The following is a 24,295-nucleotide window of genomic DNA, read 5'->3' on the forward strand; positions in this document are numbered from 1 at the left end:
TAAAACAACAGAGGAGCTTAGGTGATGCTCCCTTCTCCCCCTCCTTGTTTTGTTTTGCCCGTTTGATGGTTATTTATAGATGGTAAGATATCTGCACTAGGATTTGGAAATGTTTTATTCCCCTGAGGCCTGGTTGGAAATGACAAGAATTGAATTGTGAAATAAATATAAGGTTTTAAACTTAGTTAGGGATTTTGTTTTAAAACCTGGGGCAGTAATATGAAGTAGCAAAAACAGGCTGTGGAATAGACTTTGGGGTTTTTATAAATTAATGCCTTTTCATAAAAAGATGTTATTGGAGATACTAAATTGCCTGAGTGCATGGTAACGAGCTACACAAAAGAATGAAGGGCAGGCACCTATTGAAAGTGTAGTTACAGAAAGGAGAAGGAAAAAAAAAAAGTATTAGTTGTTTAGAGGCAACCAGATACAATCTGTGCCCCAAAGCGCAGCTTGCAGGGGGAGTGCTGAGAGGTGGCCAAACAGCCCTCTGAAGGTGAGATGAGGAGGAGGCGGCATGATGTGAGCTCCATAAAGAAGCTGGTCTGGGGCAAAATAAACTGGTCAAAGGCAGAATGAGATGGAAGTTCATTGTGGGAGCTGCATCCTTTTACCCCAGTGGAGAGATCTAGAAGCATAGCTGCTTTCCCATTTATGGGCAATTAATTTCTCTCTCTGTGCAAATCTTAACACAGAAACAATGGCTATAAACACTACTTTTTTTTTTAGATTTAGAAAATATCATGCTTTGTACTCATCAAATTGGCCATGCTCCTTTTGTGAGGAAGAAGCGGCCCGGTTGCCCTAGGAAAGATGATGAGAGTGGGCGGCAGCTGCCGTAACCACTCACCCAGCTTGTAGCTGTCCTTTTCCGAGGTGTCTCAGAAAGAAAGGGCAGTGGGAACAGAGGACAAGCCAAGAGCTGTCCTGCCAGGCTGGGTGGGTCAGAGGGCTGTGGATTAGGCACCCCTTACCGAAATTATGAAGTGCTGTGCATGCAGATTGTGCTAGATAATGATCCATGTATTTAACCTCTTGGCGAAAAAAAAAAAAAATAATCTTAAGTTTAACCCTTTCTGAGGGGGAGGAAATTCTCAGTAACGATGGAAAGGCAGCTACTCCAGAGCTAGGCTGAGGTAGGTGTTTAGTGGTGCACAGCAGCACTACAGAAGAGTTAAAGATTAGAAATGCAAAAAAACCCACTGCATGCATTTAAAATGGGAGGGGGAGGAATTTGGATAGCTCTTCTTGGGTTTGATCACTGCAATATCCTTATTTCTGAAACCTGGGAGGGAGGGGTTTTATCAATGCTCTCCTTTGGAGGATGGCAGGAATCGTTTGTGGTTCTGGGCTCTTAACTCTTTGGGAGCCTGGGTTTGGTCCAGTGTCAGCCTGGTGCGGTTTGGCAAAGCAATGGGTGAAACCTCATCGCTGTGAAACCTGTGATTTGCTTTGGGAGAACGGGGTCCCCTCTGGTGCCCCCAGCCACGGTGTGTCTTCTAAGAATCAGCAGCGGGCTCTCGGGTGTCCAGTAACGCGCCCAGCACGCAGGGCCGACGGGGTGAGCCTGCTAGCCTCCATCTGGGCAGCTCCCCATCTGTCCCCGTCGGTCACAGAGTGGATTCCTCCCTGGGAATGGGGAGGATGGGCTTCCTAAAACGGGTACAACAACTGGCCCTGCCCAGCCTTGCCCCCTTCTCCCCACTGCTTGCCGTCCCCCGTGGCAGAGTTAATCCCCCCACCCCAGTTTGACTGGAACAGCTGAGGGGAGCAACCCGCTGGCCCAAGGCTGGGGTGGTGGGGGCCATCCCTGGGCCTGGCTCCCCCCGCCAGCCCTGGTTCCGGCAGCTGTCCCTGCCCTCCTTAAGTGCGCAGGGAGGGAGAGGCGTTAAACGATATGGGCACATGTGAAACAGATCCCTTCAGCTCAAGATATCAATGTGGCTTCTCCCCTCTCCCTCCCTCCCTCCCCAACACCAAAGGGTTTTACTATGCTAATCCCAGCACCTGTCCCTGCCGAGGACAGCAAGAAGGGTATGGGGGTGGGGGAGGAACAGTCCCATATGTTTTTCCCTGTCCTGGATTGGGAGTGTTCCCTCTGACGCACCTAGAGCCCAGAACATATGCTCTTTTCAGATCCTAAATGCTGTTTGCTTCCTCCCATCCCTGGTGGTGGTGGCTGCAAAGATCCTGTGTCCCCCTCTTCCCGGCAGTCGCTCTGTTTGCTGCCCAGGAGTCGCAGGACGCTCCTCAGTCGAGGCTTGCAGGGCTGTTTTCAGCAGGGGATTTCTAATTTTAGGAGCCTCTGCTGCCTATGGTTGAGCGCTGCCTTGCTGGATCCCAGAAGAGAGGGGCTGAGCCGAGCTGAGCCAGGCAGCTCCTTTTTATTTTCAGCTGAGCTAGTGTCAACCTGAGTGGCCCCAGAGGCCCGAGCCAAGCACTGCGCAGGGCTGCCAGAGTCCTTCCCACAAGGCTGAAAGACGGAGACTCGGGTTGGAAGCTTCCAGTCCTGTGTCCATTTGGCCTTTAGCTGGAGGATCTTTGGCTATGTATGGTGTGTATTGTATGGATTACCAATACCCAGTCGTCCAGGTAAGCAAAAGGACAGTGGCAAGTATAGAGTCTTGGTGTTTGCTCTATATGTTCCTTGGGCAAAATTGGAGCTTATGTGCTGGTTTTGTAGAAGGACTCCGCTTCCATGCTGGGCTCCTTGGCTTGGTGTGCCCAGGCCTTGGCAGCCCGGAGGCTCTGCGGAGGGCTTTGAGGCTCCTGCACACGAGCGCTACCATTTGACACTTTAACTCCAAAGTCTGTGTTGTTTGAGAATTTTATGGTTTGGTTTGCATTTTTGGTGCTTTTTAAAATTTTTTGTTGGTAGGGGGGTTGAGCTGACAGCAATCCCATGCTCTGCAAACTAGTCTGTTGTTGCGTGCCTTACTGCACTGTCTGGGCGCATGTGACTTGTATGTGTGACTGCAGTCCGTCCCACAGGGATGGCGAGTCACCAGGAATGGCTCCGCACCTATTTTCCTCCTCCCCCCTCGGAAACCACGCACAAACCCTCTGACAAAGTCTTGTTTGTCACCTTTTCACTTTTAGAGGTCCAGCGAGGACGTGTAGGGTGATAGGAATGGGTGGGTTTGAGCACAGTGCTTGGGGCAGGGCGAAGCCTGTATTGCAGGCTCTGCTGGGGGAGGGGGCTATATTTGGAGCACACGTGAGATCTGCTGGCCCGACGTGTGGAGTCTTGGAGAAGCCAGAGGCCGTTGGTCAGGCTGAAATACTTTTGGAGCCAAGTGAAAGATGATGTTCTCTGCGCAGTCCTTGGCTATTCAGTGTCAGCATTCCTTGTCCTCACAGGCACCAAATTTATCCAGAAAACGTGAAACGTAGACTGGCAGTTGAAGATTATCTACCCTGAGATACTTCAGATCACTACTAAAGAGTATTTTGTTAGGTTACTTTGTACTGGGGTTTTTATTACGCACATGAATAGAATCCACCAGCACAAGTGTGTCTTTTGGTTGTTAAGATTTGTTCCTGATAAATTGGTTCTTTGCACTTGAAACTTTTTTTCTCCCCTCTGGCCTTGATCCAGCTGGCAGGTTTGCTCCATCTAAACTTGAGCCAGCACAGAAATGCAGGTAATGAGATGTTAAAATCAAAGGCTGTGCTTTCTTTCCACCTTAGCAGCAAAGGGGAATTATAGGCATAGCAAAAGAAAGAGGAAGACAAACCCTGAAACTTGCTGAAAGCAGAGTACTAGTGGCTTTCTCCTCTGTCTCCATTTCTACCAGTCCTATGAGTGTTGAAATAACCCAAGCATTTGAAAGTGTGTGTAGACCACTTAGTCAAACTAGAGGTTAGTTCTTTATCCATGTTCTCACCACTGCGATTTCAGTGGCCTCACCTGGTCACCTGCTGCTTAAACATCCTTCTCCAGCTTATTTTCCGCTAGGATTTGAATGATAGGAGCTAACCAAAACCCATCATGTACATCCGGGTGAACACAGAAGAGAATGCAAGAGTGGTGCAGGCGTGCTCAGGTGGGAGCGCTGGGCTTTGCCTGGCGCAGTAAGGATGATAAGCTGTGCTCTGGTACTGCAGGGGCAGGTGGGTTAAATTTGCCCATAGTTATTTCAGAATGCTCCTTCTACAGCACGATAATGAAGTTCCAACGCCTATGTGCCAGTAATGCATGAGAAATCATGAGTACTCCTAAGTATTGGCATCTAGAGCCGTTCTGAATATGTTGCTTTTTGAACGAATGTAGTAAGTAGGAAGGGATGATCTCATGGCTCTGAGCTGTGTGTTCTTCAGGCTTCAGCCTTCAGCTCTGCTTGTTCTTCTCTTGTCTTCAGCAGCACGTTCTCACAGTTTGACTCTTTGATTTAGCTCAGTAGAGGGTGGCAAAAGGTGGTGGTAAGTTGGGCTGTGGTTCTGTGATTTGCATGTAGGAGAAGCTAAGTGGAAGCCCACCAAACTTATTTTACTTGGCCATGAGACGTCTGAACCCCCAGCCCTTGGTGAAAGGTGAGTCGCAGATTCACCAATTAATTTTATTGGTCTTGTTCATTATCAGGTGTTGCTTTGTGGGCTCCAGTAGAGCCCAAGACAAAAAAGACCTCAAGTGTTATCAAGTCTGATCATGTTTTCCATGGTATTTTGGAGCTTTTGAAACTCTGTATCAGATGTTAATTTCAGGTGTTTCTGCAGGGATCAGAGCTCCTGCAGACCTGCATTTCTTGTTGCCCAAGCACATCCATTGGAAATTGGGGCTTTTCTTTCACTAAACAGGAGCAAAGGTGGATATATTCCAAGCATGGGGGAGGAGATGCTTTCTGGCCTACTATGGAGATGAAAGAGGGAGACCAGCAGTAGATCACGCTGAAGGGAATTCCCACTCTGCTGGCACACCAGCAAAGCAGTTGTACCAACTGGGTGGTGGGAGGCAGTGCAAGTGAGGGATCAGTGCACAGCTGGGCACCTCTTTTTCCTTAAAGGATTCTTTTTAATGGCAAATATTTCTAGAGGTTCCTAGTGTGAAGGCCAAAATGGGTTAGAAATGATGCTATCCCAGTGAACAGCGGTGGGATGGCAGTAGCATGATGTTTCTTTGTCCTGAAGGTCTGTGCCCTAGATCTGAGACAAGAAGTTGCCGCGCTGTGGCACAGAGGAGACCAGGTGAATGCAACAGTTAAGTGGAGAGAGTAAGGAGATTATCCTGAGTGATTTGCAGTAGTGTGGTGAATGAGATGCATGTTGCTGAAACCTGGTGCTTTGTCATGGCAAAGGTATAAAGAGGTCACTGTGTTTTCTGCTGCTTTCAAATGGAATTTACACTTGACCCAGAATCATGCTCCAGAATCTCAGGTTTGTAATAGGGAAGAAAGGAAAAAAAAAAAAAAAATCCAATACTCTCCTCTGGTTTTATGATATTGCCTGTAAACCTCTAGTATTGTAAGATACAAGTTAGCAGAGAGGATGAAGTAACTCAGAAAAACATGGACAGCCGTGGAGGCTAGCTGCTTCCCGGAGGACCCCACGCCACAGCTGATTCTTTGGTTGCGTGGGGTTGGCCGGCCTGTGGTGCGCTGCCTCTGTGCTCTGGTGGGGCGTCATGGCTTGCCGCTGTCTTGGCCTCAGGCTTTTCACGCTGGAGGAGCAAACAGGCCTGGGATGTGTGCTCCTGCTGGCCTTCCTCTGCATTAGGAGAGAAAGGGGAGGGGAGGGAGGGAGGGAGCCAGAGGCCACTTTTGTAGTGCTGAAATTGGAAAACTGAAGAGCGGTCTGGGTCAGCGCAGGCTACCTGGAGAGCAGTGCAATAGCAGAAGCCCATGGCGAAAGACCGCTAGGTGTTGGTGGTTGATTTTTGGGTGCTTTTTTTGAGTGTAAATTGTAATGGAGTGTATTCATGCAAAGGAGAATGCGTGGGGATCCAAGGTGTGGCTGCACTGTGATTTGGCTTTTCTGCTGCAAAAGCCTGGGAGTCTATAGTTCCAGGTGTCAAGAGGAGAGATACCAGAGGGACAACTTGCCTGGGCTGGTTTTATCTCCGTGTCTCAAGTGCTGGAGCATCAGCTCAGTCCTCTTGTCTAACTGACGGATTGGCAGACCTGCACGTAGCCCTGTCCGTGGGTTTCCGTGGGTGCAATGCTGGGAAAAATTAGTTGGTGCGTCTTGGATTCCCCTCTGCCAAACGGGGTAGCGGTGTATCGGTCTTCTGCGGGATCGCTGGGAGAACAAACCCTGCCTAGTGCGGAGCACTCAGGTGCTAAGGGCCAGATGCTTACTGAAGATAAATGGGAGGGGGTGAAAAAGCAAGCTGGGAAGGAGTCTGGCGATCTCCAGTTTTTATGATGAAAGAAATGTGGATCCTGGCACGGATACTGCTTCCGGTTCGTCCGACACGCCGTGTAACCCACGCGTTCTCCCCTTTGTGGCAGGAGGGAGGTCTGTGCACAACTGACAGCTCTCTCCCGAGCATCCCTTCTGCGGGGAGATGCTCTCTCCCGCCTCCTGAGCTCCAGGCCGGGGGAAGCCTGGCCGCCAGACTCGAGCGGCCGTTCTCCGCCGGGAATGGTGGGTGCGGAGGAGGAGGAAGGCGGGCAGGCCCTGGGGTCCCGCCGGGCCGGGAGCAGCGCTGCTCGGGGGCGACCTTCGCTTTTGTTTTCAGCTCGCGTTTGGGTCCCCGCCGAGCCCCGGGGTTGCCGGGGTGGCGCGGTCCCGGCGGGCAGGCGGGGGGGAGCTGCCGCGGGGGGGCGGGGCCGGGGGCGGGGCCGGCCCCGGCTCGCATTAATTACCTTGGGCATTGGGGGCGGTGCTTCCCGCAGCCATCTGGCTGAGCCGGGGGGCGGGGGAGCGGCGGCCGCCGGGGGAGGGAGGGAGGGAGGGAGGGGGAAGAAAGGGAGGAACACGGGAGAAGAAAGGGAGGAAAAAGGGCTCGGGGGGCACCGCGCCGGCGAGGCAGCGCAGCGCAGGCACCCGCCTCTACGGGGCTGCTGCTTCTTTTTTGTTATTAAATTTTTTTTCCTCTTTATATTATTTTTATCCCCCTTTCCCCCCCACCCCACCCCCCCAGCGGCCGGGCTCCCCCATTTTGGTTTATGGAGAAAAAGAAAATGGTAACTCAGGTAAGGCTGGCGGGCGGGCCGGGCTGCCGGGGCGGCGGCCGCCCGCCCGGCTTTGTTTGGGCGGGGAGCGGGGGCCCCGGCGCCGAGCGGAGCGGATCGGCCGGCAGCGGGGCTGCCCCGCCGCCTCCATCCCTCCCTCCCCTGCCTCCCTCCCCCTGGGGCGGCCGCGGCTCCGGCGCTGGGGCGGGCGGGGGGGGGGGGGGGGAAGCCCCGCCGCGCCGGGCAGCCGGGATGGGCGCTTTGGGGAAGGGGTTCCCCGCAGCCCCCCCTCTGCCCGGTGCAGCCCCGCAGTGCCCTCTAGGGAGAGGGGCACGGGCGCCTCTGCCTCCCAAGTTATCCCAAACCGGCCGTGGAACGGCCCGAAGGTAAACGTCTTCTTCCCAGCCGTTTCTCCGTGGGCTGCCGCGGCCGCCGTGAGGGCTGGGAAGCCCCTGTCGGTGGCGGCGGGCGTGGGGCTGCCCGCGCCTTTCCGGGGGGAGGCGGCCGGCGGAGCTGGGGAGCGCACCCGGCTGCCATCCCATCGCGTTTCCCCCGCCTCGGAAGGGCATTTTATCGGACGGTGCTCGCCTTTTAAGGCTGCTACGTGGGGTTGGATTTTTACTTTTTTTTTTTTCTTTTGCATTGCATCTGCAAGTCGCCGCCGGAGGGAGGGGGCAGAGGGAGGAGGAGGAGGAGAGCAGCATCGGGAGCTGGAATCCTTTGGAGTTAGGCATTATATAATGCCCCGCAGTGCCTTTGCAGAGCTGGAAACCTTTGGGGTATATTCCCAAAGGGGGTGGAGGGAAGGAATTTCAGAGGGAACTTTTCTTCAAATCTGGGTTTCACAAGTGCTGTTTTTGTGTGGAGATTTGCAGGCTTTCAGACTAGATGCATACTGTCTTCCTGGCTTTCCTTAGCCCTGGCTGAACCCCTGTTCCGTAGCTGCTACTGAGACCCTGCACGTCCCGCTGCAAGGGGCAGCGCTTTCGCAGGTGCCTGGCTCAGAATGGATCTGTTGCCAGCAGTGACACCGGCTTTGACCCTTCCTGTCTCTCATCTTGTGTTGATTGTCAGTGGCTGAAAAATAAGTCCGTGTCCACTCCGAAGGTATCTTCCCCAGATCCCAAGCCCCACCTTCTGCTTCTGATATTTAGTCCCTTCCATTACCGATTCCTTTTTATCTGGACCAAGGCTTTCTGTTTTGAGATGGAAGAGCTCTGCAGAAAATTCCTGAGGCTTTCTGTACCTCTATTTAGGTTAGCGAATGATGCTGAAAAGCTGTGCCTCTGCAGTCAGGGTCCTTTTGTGTATTGCTGTGTGCTCAGAGCGTGCCCGGTTAGATGGAGGTGTATGCCCCGAAGCTGCAGATTGGCATCTGCACGTTTCAGAGAGTTGTTCTGTACAGCCTTGTATCGCAAAATGTGCCCTCGGCCACAACCGTTATGCACATAGCCTGTGTCTGTGCTGCACAGAAGAGTGCCTGGGTCACCAGTACACAAGTGGGTGTAGTTTGTGCGTGCCTAGGACCGGGCACCCTGAAGCACGAGCAGGTTGGTTCGGAGATGTGTGGAGCTGGGAAGGATGGGATTCTGCTGGAGCACTGGCTGAAACGGGAGGGTATAAACTCCTTGCAAGGTTTGGGATATCCTAATAAACTTTAGGGAAATCTGTCTTCCACAGAAATTAATTTACTGACATGGGAAAGGAGGCACCAGGACCATGTATTATTAGTATCGTTTGACCTTGAATTATGATTGTCTTAGGAGTATGTACTATCTAGGATAGGTTTTCAGGATTTGCACTGCATATTTACATGCTGATGCTGAAGAAGATGCATATTAAAATAACCAGTGGGGAAGGAGAGCTCGGACTGTGTCTCAGTTGGGGTCTCCGAATGAACTACCAATAGCCCTTTTATGCAGAGTTCAGGAAGACGGCGAAGGTGAGTTCAGCTGTAGCATAGTGCTGCTTCTTGCAGGGAAGCATTTGGGTTGCTAGGCTGGTCCTTAGTGGTCCATTGCTGCAGGTTTGGTTGAGCATGAGGCTGAAGGCGCGTGGCACATCCAGGACAGTATGCCCAGCCACGTTATTCTGCAGTGCTGTTGGAAGCAATGGAGCAGCCTTACTCTCAACCTGTGAACATATTTCATTTATGAAAAGTACATGTTGTTGGTATGTTAAGCTGGTAATGGCCACTGAATGAATTCAGCATTGCTACAGTCTCTTGCTCCGTTTGGTTCAATCTCCAGACAACGTTGCCTGCCTGGTCTGCGTTCTGTCTGGGAGCAAGCTTACCCATCTTCCTTGGAAATCTGGGAGATCAGCTTCTGTATAGGCATGAAGGGCTGGTAAGACAAAATAAATGGGAGTGTATGGGGTGGGAAGACTAGAAACAGTAATGGGAAGAAATGGGAGATGTTGGAAGGTAGAAACATGCTTGAAAAAGAGAAACCAAAATTGCTAATGAGAGCAAGAGCTCAGATTCATTAACAAAAAGTACCCTGGTCTTATCCCCCTTAATCCTAAATCAGTGAAAATGAGTGTTAAATGAGGCCCAGTACATCATGTGCTAATTGCAGATAAAAGAGAGTCTTGGGTGGATGGGAATTATATGCTAAAAGGCTTTTTCTCTGTGCGGTGCATGGTGAGGTTGCTGGCTTGCGTGGAGCACAAAGCCCTCCCTTTCTTGGACAGCCCAGTGCCTTGCTGGCGTTTTCCTCCAAATCTGTTTCCCATCAGGGCTGGGAGAGGGGGAAGGTGTCGAGCATCTTGGAGAGTGGGAAGGGAGCTGCTGCCTCCTTAAGGAGTCCCGCCAGCCCATGTGGCAGTCAGCAGCGCCGGAGCGAGAGCATGTGTGTGTGCGTGTATATATGTATGTATGCCTTTGTAATGAATCACCCCGCCATTGTCTGCTCCCCTCCCTGCTGCCAGCGATGGAGCTTTTCACCTGGGTTGCTGCCTGCCGGCGGGCCTTCTTCCAAGATGGAAAGAGGAGGAGGAGGAAGGGTTGCTCGTGGTAATCAAAGCCAGACTGGGGAGAGCTGCTATTTTCCGACTGCAGCACCCCGTTTTTCCTTTCTGTCTTCAGTTCCCGTCTTTTGATGTGGGTATAGGCAGGAACATCTGAAGGGTTCCCTTTTGTGCAGCTGTAGGATCACCAGTCTCCATTTTGTGGCACCATTTGAAGCGTCTTTGCAGCCCTGCCTGCCAGCATGCCCCCTCTTGTCCCCCCCAGCACCCCTTTGGAGGCTCCAGCCAGTGCCGTTTATCTTGGCACGTGTTTGACTTGCTACGCTCTGCCCATGGCTCAGGGAGGTGATGGCGTTTGTGGCTTTGAGACTAATTTATGTACTTGTGAAAATGAACCAGCAAGCAGCCTCATTTTTTCCAGAGGTTTTCTTCCCTTTCCCTTCCCCCTTCCATAACCCTTTCCCTCCCAGACCCCACGTGTAGCTGTAAGACAGCCTTGTGCAGCCAAAAGTTGCTTACTCAGTTAGTGATTTTTTTCTTTAATTAAAAAAAAAAACAAACACAAAAAACCCCAAAACAAATGCAGAGTTCCTTAAATGGAGATCTTATTTAAATCAGCAGCGGCTGACTCATTAAAGGCCTCTCTGTCTCCTTTTCATTTCTCTGCCTCATTCCCTTTCCCTATCTTTCCCTACCTCCCATTACAGTAACGGTGTGATAAAACAGATCTTTGTCTGCGCTTCATGTTGGAATCATGCAGGTGGTCCATATTTGGAGGGGGAGAAAAGACAGGAGATGGGGAGCCCTGTCACGAAAGCCACCGTGTGCTAGCTAGAAATGTACAATGCATCCCATTATAGGAGACCGTCCTCCTTTGTTTGAACTGTCTGCAAAGGAGACTGAGTCCCAGAACAGCCTCCCCTCTCCCGTCCCCTTACGTCCGCTTTAGGATCTGTTGCCCTTCAGGCAAGCTGGATGCTGCAGGGTTCCCCTACCCCTCTAAAAGAAATAATTAAAAGCGCCTTTTTTTTTTTTTCTGTGCATAGTGGAAAGTTCCCTTTTTTTTTTTTCCTGACTTGTCTCTGTCCATGGCCTTGTGCTCTTTCCCTTCTTTTGCCATTTGAAAAGCAGCACTTGTTTATGCGATACCTGACTGTGCCTATGCATATGCCCTAGTTTTTGCTTCCCTTCTACTGTTTGTCGTAGGACTTTGACATGGTGTCTGCAGCACTAAAACAGCAGCAGAGGTTTGTGTGAGAGGAATCTTGGCCAGTCACTTTTCCAGGAGAATCTTCCCCTGGGAATTGAAAGATGGACCTGTGGCTCACTTTCCCTAATGTAAAGACATGGTTGCTTGAGGTGGGCCTATGGACTGTGTACGTAACTCTTGTGATACTTAGAGATTTCACTGTTGATTGAGAAGGGCTTATCCTTATGGGCTTAAAAGTCAGCGGGGCCTGTTCAGAACCATGTGAGAGGTTTTTAAAGTCCTTTTCTCTTTACTACCTTTCCTGAGCACTTTCAGATGTGTTGGAGTAGAAGCGAATCACTGTAGGTGCTTGCAGAGCAGCCTTGGGATGGCAGAAGCTGCATTCCATGTTGCCTGGGCAGGATGGGGAGGTAAAAGGGAACTTGATACAGCAGTGCCATTTCCTTAAGTCCCTGTCCTAGAAATAACCTCACTGGTCCCTAATGTATTTCTTCAGCAGGTGGCAAGGTGACTAATCCCTGGGTACCTGGGAATTGAGGATGCCTAAGTTTGCCACAGTGCGTGCTGTGATATTCGGATGACAAGGCTGTGTAAATTTAACATACTGTTTTATTGTTATTTTAAGAACGCTTAATTTGTGAAGTATCTGGATTAGTGAAAAGGTTGTAGTGAGCTACCAAAAAATACTGGAAGTTGAAGGTTGAGAAGGAGGGAAGCCCTTAAAACCAGCAGTATCTTTCCCTGCAGGTTATTAATTCATGATGGCTCCATTGTACTTAATTAGTATTGACCAGCCTTCTACTATAAAATTCTAACACCAGTGCAAAAGGGAGCTGCGGTGGAGGGGCTGATGTTTTTTAGACTTGGATTCTGGTCATCTTAACTGTTTCAGGTAAAATGCTTGATGTTCCTGTTTTAGGTACATTTTCAGCAGGTATGTGCAGTTAGCTGCCCCTTAACCTATTTGTCTCCCAGCTGCTAAGTCACAGAATTCACTCACAGGCATCCCTTGGAGGTCTAAGTACCAGGGAGGAGGTGGTTAATTTGCCTCACTCTGCTCTCAAATATTATTTAAAAGAATGTTGTCAGGTATTCTTCCTATCTGACATGTTCCCTGGAATCAGAGTAGAGAAATGTTACCTTTCCTACCAAAAGTATTTTGGTTTGTGCCTGTGAGTTATTTATGATCCTGTGCTGTGCAGGATGTTCTTTTGCTGGGCTACTGGAGGTTGTGCTGTGACCAGTGAGCGCTGGAGATTATAGGCTGGTTTTGAAGGGTTCACAGAAGTTAGTGCAATTAATGCTCAACTGAAAGCTTTTTGAAAAAATAGAGTGCACTTTGCATATATAAGAGAAAATAGGACAAATGCTGAGCCTGTTCAACAGCATGCTTTGTTTAAAATATCCGATTTTTTTTTTTCTTTGCAAAACTGTCCATTGAGCAATATTATTCACAAACTGAATTGAGAGTTATCAAGATGGTAATGGGAAGGCACTTCAATTCCGGGGCATTTCCATATTTTAAGTTGGGAAAGAAACCTTCATTTGTTCTCTTTATTTCTGTGTCTATTTATGATAGTCTTTAATCACATGATTGCATGCTATTTTTTTCCACAAGAAAGGAAAGAAAAACCAGACAACCCTCCACCCGTCCCCATCAGCTCCAGTATATGTGGCACCATGATGACCTCTGCAAGTATCAGTAGCAGGGTTGGCCGCTCCAGATGCATCCCACAGACCTCTGCCACTTACACTGAATGTGTAATTAGCTGTCATTTTCTGTGCAGGCCAGCTTGATGTGTGTTTGCCAGTTGGTTTTGTATATTTGCTGACAGCAGAGGAATGGTGACTTTTTGCAATATTAGGCTCTGGTTTAGGTTTGGGAGTGTACACTAGTAGGCACATTTTCCCCTCTTTTCCAACCCTGCATGACCTCTCCTGTCTCACCTCTGCCATGCATCATGGATGGATGGATGGGTCATCTTCCTCCTACCCTCTCCTCATGATCCCTGTTAAGTAGCTTGTCCTACACAAGCCTATGTCCATGCTGTCCCTGTCTCCATTCCCCTCCAGTTACGTGTCACCCTGTTTTGGCACACTATTTCTTTACTGTGAACATTTCTGTTCTTTCTCAGCTGATTTTAAGGCCTTCTTATTCTTTCTCTGCTTTTCTTCCTCCTCCTCCTCCTCCTCCCTGTCCTCACTACAGTCTCCTTGTCATATGCTTTTTTAACTTCTCCACCCACTCCTTGCATGCCTCATTTAGTTTGCCTTTTCTGCTCCTATTGCAGTTAAACTTGTCTGGTCTATCCCTTTCCCCCCATACTAAATCTGTCCTGTTGGTGCTTGGGCTTCTTCTCCCAATTTACTTTCCTTCTGCTACACTTCCAGCTCTGTTTCTTGGGTTTTTTGGATTTGAGGTGGGTAACTGCTACTAAATGTTACTTGATTCCGACAAAGGGGATGATGCAAACTACTGGAGATGGGTCATCTCCCTGCTGTCATTGATCTCCAGACCTGGATCTGCCATGGCCGGTATCTCCTGTGAAGCTGTGGATGAGCCCCGAACAAAAGCATGAAATCAGAGAAAATGGGGTGCAAGTGGCACTGCCAGCCACCCACAAGAGTGTCTTTATTTCCTGTTGGAATAAACTATGTCTAAACCATTCCTGATGGCAAGTAACCTGCCTTAAAAACATCTGTGATGCCACTGCCAGCCTTGACAATCCAAGTCCTTTCCTTTCCGAGCATTGCTAAGTCTTTCCTAATATTCAAGATAAAGCTTGTTGCCACGATTTGTTCTTCCATGATAAATATGAAGAATGGATTGGTTCTTTCCTTTTTGGCAGGTTTTGCATACTGGAATATTTTTTCTTGGTTTTAGCCTTTTTGGACCATCATATATGGCTTTACTTGCAGATTTAGTTGATAAACTATAACTGTAGTTTTCCATAGTTTTGTTATAAAGTTGGTCAGATTTTGGTGGCTTGTTAATATCGTTGCTAAATATAGATCCCTGACATGCAAATTTTTCTGTTAAATATGAAGTCCTTGTAGGCTTTTCAAAGTGTGTGTGGGTGGTTCCTTCCCCTCCCTCCCCTAATCATAAACATGACAAAATATTCCCCCTACTTCTTTCTTAGGTTGGAACGATATGGCTGAAGTAACAAAAAAAATTACCAACCCCTCAAATGAAATGCAGAGAGCATGAAAAAAAAAATTGCAATTTGAATGGTTTCTCAGAATTATAAACAACTGAAAACAGGGTCTTAAAATGGGAAGTATCAACCAGCCTGGCTCTACCAGCCCTGCCTAAAATGGAGACTTTCACCCTGAGTAGTCTCTAAATACCTAACTGGAATTGCACTCCAAGTAGCCTCTAATCTGAGCGTGCATGGAGACACCAAAAATGTCCAAGTAATCGCAAGGGTAATCTGCTAGCAGCTTCTGAAGACTGCCCTCGGGCTGGGAGTCTTGAGTACGGTTAAAACCCTCTGAGCTGTCCTCCTGGTTATCCTGCTTAAAATTCATAGCCTCTGCAGTTGTGGTCCTGTGGAGTTTAGGATTTCTGTGTGCTTTATAAGTCCTGGTCTTACCGAGCTATCTGACTTGGAGGGCATATTTGACTTTCAGATAATTGCTTTTGATTAACCAAGATTTAGATAATCAGAGTTTGACCTATGCAGTGCATAGACCATCATTCACCTATCGGGTCTCACTCAGGCTCCTTATCTGAAGCCTACGCTTTCCCTCCTGTCGTAATGGCAAAACCTGCTTTAAATGTCTTGAAAAGACCGATTTAAAAATGCCTTGGAGAGGCGTTTGGAATAGTACTTGTCCTCCTTTGTCTCGTGTAACCTCCATGAAGAGTGAAACCCTTAATTTGATTTGTTGTTCTTTGTAGCTTTTCTTATTTTTGTTGTTACAGCATATGAAAGGAGGTTATCAAAAGTGAACAATTATGCAAAGTACTTAGGAATATTAGGGAGCAGGAGTAAGAAGGGCTTTTGTTTTCCAGCATGTGTTCCTTCCTGCTTTGTAAAGTGTGGTTGAGATAAATAGGGCAGCAGGGGAAAGGATTTCAGAGTTTCAATAGGCAGAGTTCTAGACCTGTTATCTCACAAAGGATCCTTCCAGCCTGAATCAGGAGGGAAGAGCACGGTAATTTGGTGAAATTAGCAGATAAGTCAATTTGTTGACTGTTGGTTGGGCTGTAAGGTATTGTGGTATGTTAGCTTTGCTTAGTGTTCAAATATTTCATGCGCATTATTTTGCTTTAACTTTTCCCCTTGCTTTTCTTTGTGTACATGATGAAGCTGTTTAATGTTGTTACATTTGGTTTGCAAAACCATTCTTTGGTCTGCCACCACCCAGTTCCAGGATAGAGCTCTCTCCTGTCTCAAAGCAGCTGGAAGGGGAGGAAGAGTATTTCTAGGAGTCCCTCTTATGTAAGCTTGGCTTGGTTTGGTTTGGGGGGGGGAGGGTAGTTGGTGGTTTTTGGGGTCACTTTGACTCCCTCACACAGTCTAATCTATGGTAAAGAGTGTAGTGTGGTGAGAAACAGGAGTGAGGAAGGTGGTGACTGGAGGCTGTGGTGAGAAGTTGGGACAGTTTCCTGCTCCAGGTGTCCTTCATAGGGACATGGGTGACAGACTGTGAATGGGCATATGCTGTGTGACTGATGGAGAGGTGTAGTTAAGGAGGGACTGACCCTCTCGGTGGCAGAAAGAATTTAGGTCATCCAAAGCCAGTTGCAAACCTTTGTCTGAAAAGAAATTTTCCAAGGGACTCTGAATCTTCAAAGCTTCTTTTGGTCAAAATGCTACAAGGCACGGTGTGAGACTGAATTTATCTGGCAACATGGACTTCAGAAAAGTGGAAAAAAATACTGCTGAGACCTCTATGCTCCATCAGAAAGCAGGACTTCCAAATGCATTGTCTTACTCAATGAGATGAATCTAAATAAATTGGGTTAAATCAGCTTGAATAACCCTGAGCCATGTTTTCCATCAAGTCTGAAACTGTAGCTTTGAGCTGCCCGAAGGCAACTTTGGCCATAGACGAAATGCATGTCCTCCTGAAACAGCCCTGCTTGAGGAGGTAAGAGAGGTGGTAACGTTACTGTCCTTTCCAGCTCAAATGTGATTTCACAGGACAGTTGTTGTTAGGGATACTCTTAATTGGTTTTGACAATGAGCTGCGGGAGTTACTGCAAGTGTGGCACAGAAGTCAGGAGAGCGCTGCACCAGAGGTTGCAGACTTGAGCTTCTCTGTTCAGATCCATGCCTGCCCTGCCTGCTGCCTGCCAGCTCCAAGCCTCCCTGCCTGATGGGTGGCCCAGGTCCTGCCCAGCAGCTCAGCCACGTGGCCAAGAACGCATCTTCCAGCCAGACCTCTGCTTAAAGCAGAAGTATCCAGAAAGCCAAAGTGGCTTTTTTTAGTGGGTGGATAGGAAACTCTGAGCTATGTTATGTGTAACCCAGAGAAGAATAATAGCTAGAGCTGAGTATTAGGAATTTCTTAATGTTTTGGATGAGCATAAAGGAAGATAAATTTCATTCTTCTTGGGGGTTATAGAGGGCTTTAGTGGCTTTCAAAAGTGTAGTAGGCCTCTAGGTTAGCTGTGAGGCTCTGTGCATCGCCATACAATTATTCTGAGATACTATCTGGCCTAAATCTAGGAGAAAAGAAGCTGGTGGCAGGAAAGAACCATGTTTGACACAATTTAAATGCGGAGCTGTGATGAGCCTCCTGGCTACTATTCTGGCAGTCCTAGCAAAGTGCTAGTGTGGGGCCAGGACTCCTGCAGCCAAGCCAGCTGTGAAGTGGTTTTGGAATTGCCCTCAGCTGTGTCCCTCCCACCTCTCTGCTGGGAGTTACCGTGCCTGGGTGAGCTGCTCCTCTGCACCCACAAAAGGTCAGGTGTGTTAGTCCTGCTGTTGCTGAAGTGCATGGAGGTGAGTCTGTTAATTAGGTGCGATGTTGGTAGTACCCAGCAGAAGCAGAGCACAAAGCTAGAGGCAGTTGTGCAAATCATTCCCTAAGATCCACCACAGCTATCAAATGCAGGTCTTCCTGGTACTCTGTGCTGAATTCTGGCATTCTGGAAAGGCTTTATGTCCTGGATGTGCTAGGGGAAGCCATAAGAGCGGTAGATTCAGTTGTCATAATTTTCATCTTAAACGATTTAAAGGAAGTTTTTCACACCAGTCAGTCTTCCTGTGAAGCTTCTAGTTCATTTTGAAGGTCTAAGAAAGCAAAGGGACTTCAGGTAACAGTAAATACATTGGCTGCTGTGGGCTACTGCTCATGCTTTCCTTGGCCACTTTTGAACATGAACGCTTCCTAAAAATTTAATAGGACACAAACAATGCTTAGTTTGTGATGAGCTTTACCGGCCTGGATGCGTGAAGTTGGAAAGGACCACGCACAGCAGAAAAACAGGTTGCGGAGCACTGATTTGTTCTTGCGTTCGGCGCCTGGCTGGTCCTGTGAGTTGTCAGTGTTGCCTACCCTTCGCTGCCGGCAAAGCAGGGCAGCTTGGATCCCTTCAAATGAGACGAAGTTAAACCAGGTGCTGAGGGCTTGTGCTGAAGACCATTTCTCAGGTTTGACAGTGATGAAGTATGTCTGTGGGCTGTGCTGGCCCATCTGGGGGACGATTGTGTGGAGCCCATCCAGCAAGCTGGATCTCTGGCTTCCCAAGTCGAGAGTGTGCTGGGTTGCAGAGGGACATCTGTTTCAAAGGAGCATGTTTGTAGGACAGAGCAGATGTCTGTCTGTTCCACACAGCAACTCCAGGCGGATGAGAAACAATTCCAGTTCCTTATGTCCTCATTGCTTTGGATCAAAACTTTTACATCTTGAAAGGAACAATTCACTTCTGCATTCTTCTTGTTTTCAGTTAATTGTGCTCCTTCTAAAGCAGTGAGGATATTATCATCTTGGCTGCTTATACACTTGTGCTGCAGGATCTTCTTCCCTGTCCTCAGTGTGTTACACATTTCGCACATTTCATCTCTTAAAGGAGGTGGTTGCACCTTTGAAAGTTAGAAGCACTGGCAGAGTCTGAAATTTTGTGGTGTTTTAGGTCATCTGTCAGTGATAGTAACCTGATCTATGGCAAATCTTTCCCTCCCACTCCCCAGGGTGCCTGCTCTGCCCTTTGCATGCCAGTGGGGCTGATATGATCCAAATTAACTTTTTCATCTGTTTGCATTTATTTTCTAAGTCATGAGAGGTCCTCAGGAGCCACAGGATTAAATGTTGTTTTCCTTCCTAACACTTTTTGTATTATAGCAAACATTATCTTTTCATTCTTGCCTGGGATCAGATGCCCTTTTTTCCATGTCACTGTGCTGCTGGGTATGTGGCCCATTGTGGGAATAATACGGAGCTGCACAGTCAACAGAGGAGCACTCATTATTTTGATGTCTGCTGCAAAATGGTGGCTCTTGCTCTAAATTAATTGGTGAGGTAATTGCTTACCTTCCAGGATATTTTGCTTCCTCTGTGTATGAGGGCTGTTAATAGGACAGGAAAATACAAGGTGTTTTTTGGGCCGGGTTGAATCTGACTTCTGACTGGATCCTTTCGTTGTAGTGATATATGCAGGACAGTTGGGGTGGTGGTTGGGAGCAGAGCTGTGGAATACCAGGACTCGCCGCTGGCAAAGCAGCGGGATTGTTGTTGCTCTTTGAACTACGCTACAGTGATTTGTTATTTTATATTTTTAATATAAACAGCATCTTTTTGGTGGCATGGCTGATGGCCAGTCTTGAAGGAGGGCTGTTGCCTCTCTTCCAGGAACCTTTGGTCAGAAGGGACAGGGGGTGGCGGCAGGCGTTTGATCCACCGATTCAGTAGGCAGCTGCTCTTCCTAGAAATGCTATTTGGAGAGAGGTTTTGCTATTTGACAGCTCAGTACTTCACTTTGGAGCCAATTTGTGCCATACAGCAGGGGGATGAGAGAGAATTTCATTAATAGGAAACTGGCCATCCCAAGCAGGCTATGCAGCTCTCGTATGCTGCCTTGATCTCTTTCCTTGACCACGAGGACCATGGATGAAATAGCAGGAGCTCTGGCTTGCGGTAGCAAGCTCACTCTTGATGTGCTGCAGGGCCTTTTCTGCGCATAGGAAAGACCTGTCTGTTCTCCTTCAAAGGTCTAAAAGCATCTGAAATGAGACTGCAGGGGAATTCATCAGCTTAATCCAAGATTGTGCATCTGCAGACCTTGCTGAGTTTGTCGCATACCCTTGCACGTGCCCTGCCGTGCCCAAGCCTTGACAGGGCTGAACCATTTGGTGCCTAGCTTGTACCTCAAGCTGGGCCAGGATCCAGGTAAAAGGAATGTCTTCTCTTTGCTCAGTCCGAGAGGCATCTTTGAGAGGATGTGACGCATTGAGATTGCGCTTTAGTTACCATCATCTTTTAAAACGTGGGCACCAGGAAAGGCAGAGATGCCTGTCTTTTTATATACTATTAATTACAGCCTTTACCTGGAAAGGAGATGCTCTGGTGCAGCTCGGTTAGCGAGGGCAGGCTAGCTTGCGCCTGTCACTTAGGATAACCCTTTGGCTGCTGGCTGCTCTTTGTGAGGGTGTCTTTTTGACTTCCCTTCACCCAGAGAAAAGCTTAACTGTTTTCTGAAGGCTTCTCCATATGTTGTGTGACCAGCAAATACCTTACATCTTTTGAATCTACTGAGATATGCAGTGAGCGCTGGTATAAAAGTCCATTTTTGAGCATGGCCATGGGTTTTATGGCCCTATAAAATTGATCCTGAAAAAGTGTCTTATAAGTGATTTTGATTTCCTGAAAAATTTCCTGAAAAATTTTAGTTACCCCAATTTTTTTTTAAGTTTCTTTATAGGTGAGGTCCTAGCTAAGGTCCTAGTTAAAAACCCAAGCTTTTAGCACTATGAATGTCAAAATAGCTCTCAGTACATGAAAGACATGCAGATAACAGAAAATGCATTCATTTACTCAGCTGTCATGTCCTAAACCTGTTTGCTAGCCGATATTATTTGTGCTGGTGATGGCCAAGTTGTGTACATCTGTTAGCATCCCATAGAGAGTCTAGTGGAGCTGCTAGCAACCAAGAAGCACCCGAGTAAATGCGCTGCTGAAATTAAGGAAGGGAGTTGTGGGGAAGAGAGACATGCTTTCATGCTTTCTCCTCGAGCTTTTGGGTTTGGTGGTCTTGGTCGTCTTCTCTTCCAAGGTGCAATATTAAAAGGTTTAAGACGCTGTGGGGTCTTAAAGCAATTTTTTTTTCCCTGACTGTGAGCACTACACCGCCAAAGCCAGAGGCCCCAGAAGAGGTGAAAGCAAAGTGTGTGGTAGCTGTGTTCTGCACCTTTCTGGAAAGCAGAGCACTTCTTTACTTTTCACGGTGTTTTTCCTTGTTTGGAAAGTAATTGGAGCTGTGCTCATGCATATTTGAGGCTCTCAGGTGCCTCTTGAGGTCTGGAGGGAAGGAGGTCTGGAGGGAGGGCAGTCAGTGCAGGAGCCAGAGGGGCAGAACAGGGAGCGGCCCTGGCCCTGTGTGGTTGTCTCATCTCTCTTATTCTAGTAGACTTCTCATCAGCGTGAATGTGTTGTGCAATATTTATTGCCCTGTTTAAATATTCATTGCTGCAAAGGCAGCACAGCCTGATGGCAGCAGCAGAGCCTCAAGGGACAGGGGCTGCAGCAGTCCCTGGCATTTCCTTTCAGTAATATGATAAAAATATATTTAAAAAAAAAAAAACACAAAACCCTAATCGGGCATTCCCCCACTGCAAGACTGACAGGAGCAGTCAGGCGTACGTCTCGGTGTTTCCTCTTCGTGCCAGAGACTTGTGTTTGCTCTCAGGCTCGTACGCCAGGGTGCTGCTCTTGGTTGCCAGATGCTAATGCTTTTTTTCCAGGCCTGTATCCTGGAGCGAGTGGCTTTGTTTAGCCTGACACTGTGTGCGTGAAAGGGTCTGTACAGAAGGGGAGACTGACTGGCTGAAAGGGTTTAAGTTTTGCGTAGCCTGTTCTCTTGTCCTTCTGTAGATGTGAGCAGACAAACACACTGAGGAGGGGAAAAAAAGAACCTTTAATGCACTTGGCTCTGGAAGGTAGAGGTCTGCTGGGATTTATGGAGGGGTAAATTTCACGGGAACTCATGCAGTAATGTATTAATGTAGCTGCAGATGCTGACAGGTGTGCCACTGAACTGAGATGCTCTTATATCAATTTAGCTTTTAAGGTTTATCAATTTAGCCTCAGTAAAATAGAGCAGTTTAAAAGTGGGAGTACCAGTAATATGCAATAGTTTAATGTGAATATTTGGTATATCGCTGCTGTTAAACCCACGCATGTTTTATGTGACCAAGGTGCTGATGAGGTGGTGACAAGGGAGAGCAGCATGCTTCCAAAGATACTGCTGAGCACGGAGGCTGTAGGAGCTGCATTAATAACACCCAGCCCAGGAGGAGCCATCTGAAAGGTGGTCAAATGTGCTGCTCACCTCGAGCTTCACCTTTGAGCCAGGCAGGTGGCCTATGTAGGGGATAAGTCTATGCTGGTTGTGTTTACAGCTAACATACGTTAGCTGGAAGGCCCCGGGGGAAGGAGGCTTTAAAAGAATTTTATAACAAAGGGGAAATCTTTCCTGAGATACTTGACAAATTCCCTGTGTGTAAGCCACTTTATGGTGGTTTACATGGGGACAGTCTAAAAGTTACGCATAAGCGAGGCAGGTAGCGGCAATAACATATGCTAAATGTCCATGTAACCTCTTGTTCTGGGTTGAAGTGGCTTTCAGGTGCATTTTCAAGTTACGCTTAATGTAGCGTAACTATGGGCTGCTGTGAGAAGAATAGTCCCCCTCGTCTCTCTGCCCTGGCCATATGTTCAGCCTCCTCACTGCTCTGGGCATCGTGCTTAGGCAGATATAAAGCAAGACAGTTCAGTTTATGACCAAACAGACGACTATTGTTTGGATTAATTTTCTGGTTATGGCCGTGGCATGACTAGATCTCACGACAGCCGGGGAGGGAAGCAGAGCCACTGCTGCTGAAGCCAGTTGGTAGTTTATCATATTAGGTGGTACATGAAACTGCGCCTATACTTCTCAATAGCTTGTTCTTCTCCATAAGGTGAGGTAATTTTACTTATAAACGTGTCTGCTGCTTAGTTTAATCTGCTTTAATTTATGTGCATTGACTTCTTCCAGCTCTTCTTAGCTTTCCAGAATATTGTCCTATAGATCTGGCTTCAGATTGCCTCTTCTGGCCACATGTGCATTGTAGGCCCTGTACTCAGGTACCCCTGTTTTGAACGAAATAATATTTTCAGCATGAAAGCACGGGAAGATGGAAAGGACTGAGTCCTTCTCACCAGCTGACCTAATAACTGTCATTTAGAAATCAGTAAACAGAATAAAAAGGTGTCTTTTACCAGAGCTGAATTTATCAGACTCAGCTCCTGGCTATTGGTTTTCTTGATGCCTTTGTTCATTAGATTAAATATTATTAGTGTCTACTTTTATTTCTCACCATTAATATACTTTCACAAAATAATCAGTTGCCACTTAATTATTTTTTTTAAATTATAAGCAAAATGGATTGGGCTTTTTAAGTTTTTCAGTGTGCAGCCGTGTGACTTTTTCCAATCTTGTGGTCATTTTTGTGGCTCTTTCGTGTTCCCTTATGAGTTTCTTAATTCCCTTGTTAAAATTTGTATGTGGAAGCATGTATCTTATTTTTCATCTGGCTGAGGCCACTTAGCAAAGCAGCAGTGCTTCCAGCACCCTACTTCTTGGTAAAATATCCGAACAGCTGTAGCGTCACTCTTTGTACCAGCCTGCTGCATTGGTGAGTTGCTTCTCCATGACCCTCTGCTCCTTTCCAGAACCTCTGCTTTCCAGGATGCATAGTGGAGGATTCCTTGAAAATGGAAAACTCCTCTTGGAACAAATGAGCAGCAGGAGATAGGAGATTGCATGGCTGGAATGGAAAGTAACTGTGGGAAGAAATCTGTGTTTTTAAACCATCAAATTTCTGTTCTCAAGCATGTGCCAAGTCAGTCACGTATTTCCTCTGCCACGCACCCGGAGAGCAGCTTGATGTATTGTTGCTGTGTTACTGAGTCCTGGCACTCGAGTCACAGATGAGTCCCGTTTGCCTTGGCTGAGGGAGGCTGTGCTCATCTTGTCCCCTCTCGTCTGTACTGAGCTCTGACCGTGCTCATGATAGGTCAGCGGCAGTGAAAATGTGACAGGGCTGAGGTGTTTAACTGCTTGCCTTAAAACAAAACAAAACAAAAAAAACACACACAAAAAACAACAAGGCCCCAGGAGGAGCTCTGGTTTTGTGTTTAAGTATGCTATATGTGTCTTGTCCCCCACCTTTGCTCCATAGTCACGTCTGAGTGCACAGCTCCTCACTATGGTTTCTGCCAGCTCTGCAGTTTTTTCCGAGGCATTCAGAGCTCTCCAATTGATTCCAGATGTGTTCTCCCCTTCCCAGTGCTTTCTCCCTTCCTCCTCCTCCTGTGCTGCCAGCAGAGACAGGGCTACTTTTCCCTGTGAGGTGCTGGAATTAGTGCAGGCAGGTGGGAGGACTTTCCTGCTGGCCACTGAAATCGGGGGAATTGAAGGGGCCTGTGTAAGTGCTGTGTAAGTGAAGCTGCCTGACAGGGCTTTGAGGTTTGTCCATCATCTGGGATGCAAGTCAGCTCCAAGTAGCACCTCCACACAGCTCAGTCCTGCATTCAACTCATTCTCCTCCAGCAGAGGAGAGGGAGACAGGGAAGCCTGATACCAAAAGTCATCTTCAAAATCCTGCCTAGAAGAGTGCTGGATATATAGAGAGATCTGGAAGAGTCTATTACAGATAGCTGCATCACGTAGTAAGGGCTTTGAAAATTTCCTGTGACTGAAGTAGATACAAATCTTTCTAAGGGGGTGAATGAGCTTCATGAGGATTTAAACATTCAGGAAAGCAGTTTGAATTCTTGAGGTTGCAGG

The 24,295-nt window shown here is 47.8% G+C and overlaps 1 protein-coding gene across 16 annotated transcripts in view; it reads left to right on the forward strand.

Annotated features, from left to right (window-relative positions):
* Positions 1-24,295, forward strand: part of RBFOX2 (RNA binding fox-1 homolog 2) — a 174,315-nt gene that overhangs the window by 78,686 nt on the left and 71,334 nt on the right. Inside the window, exon 1 of one of the 16 annotated variants that reach the window (XM_064455625.1) lies at positions 6,913-7,133. The exons of the other annotated variants lie outside the window; for them this stretch is intronic. Coding sequence (XP_064311695.1) covers positions 7,107-7,133 — 27 coding nt within the window. The 5' untranslated portion in view covers positions 6,913-7,106. Of the gene's footprint in view, positions 1-6,912; positions 7,134-24,295 lie in introns of those variants that run through there. 16 annotated transcript variants of the gene reach the window in all.

Source organism: Phalacrocorax carbo, chromosome 1 (assembly GCF_963921805.1).
Source record: "Phalacrocorax carbo chromosome 1, bPhaCar2.1, whole genome shotgun sequence".
In the NCBI taxonomy this organism is placed as follows: domain Eukaryota; kingdom Metazoa; phylum Chordata; class Aves; order Suliformes; family Phalacrocoracidae; genus Phalacrocorax; species Phalacrocorax carbo.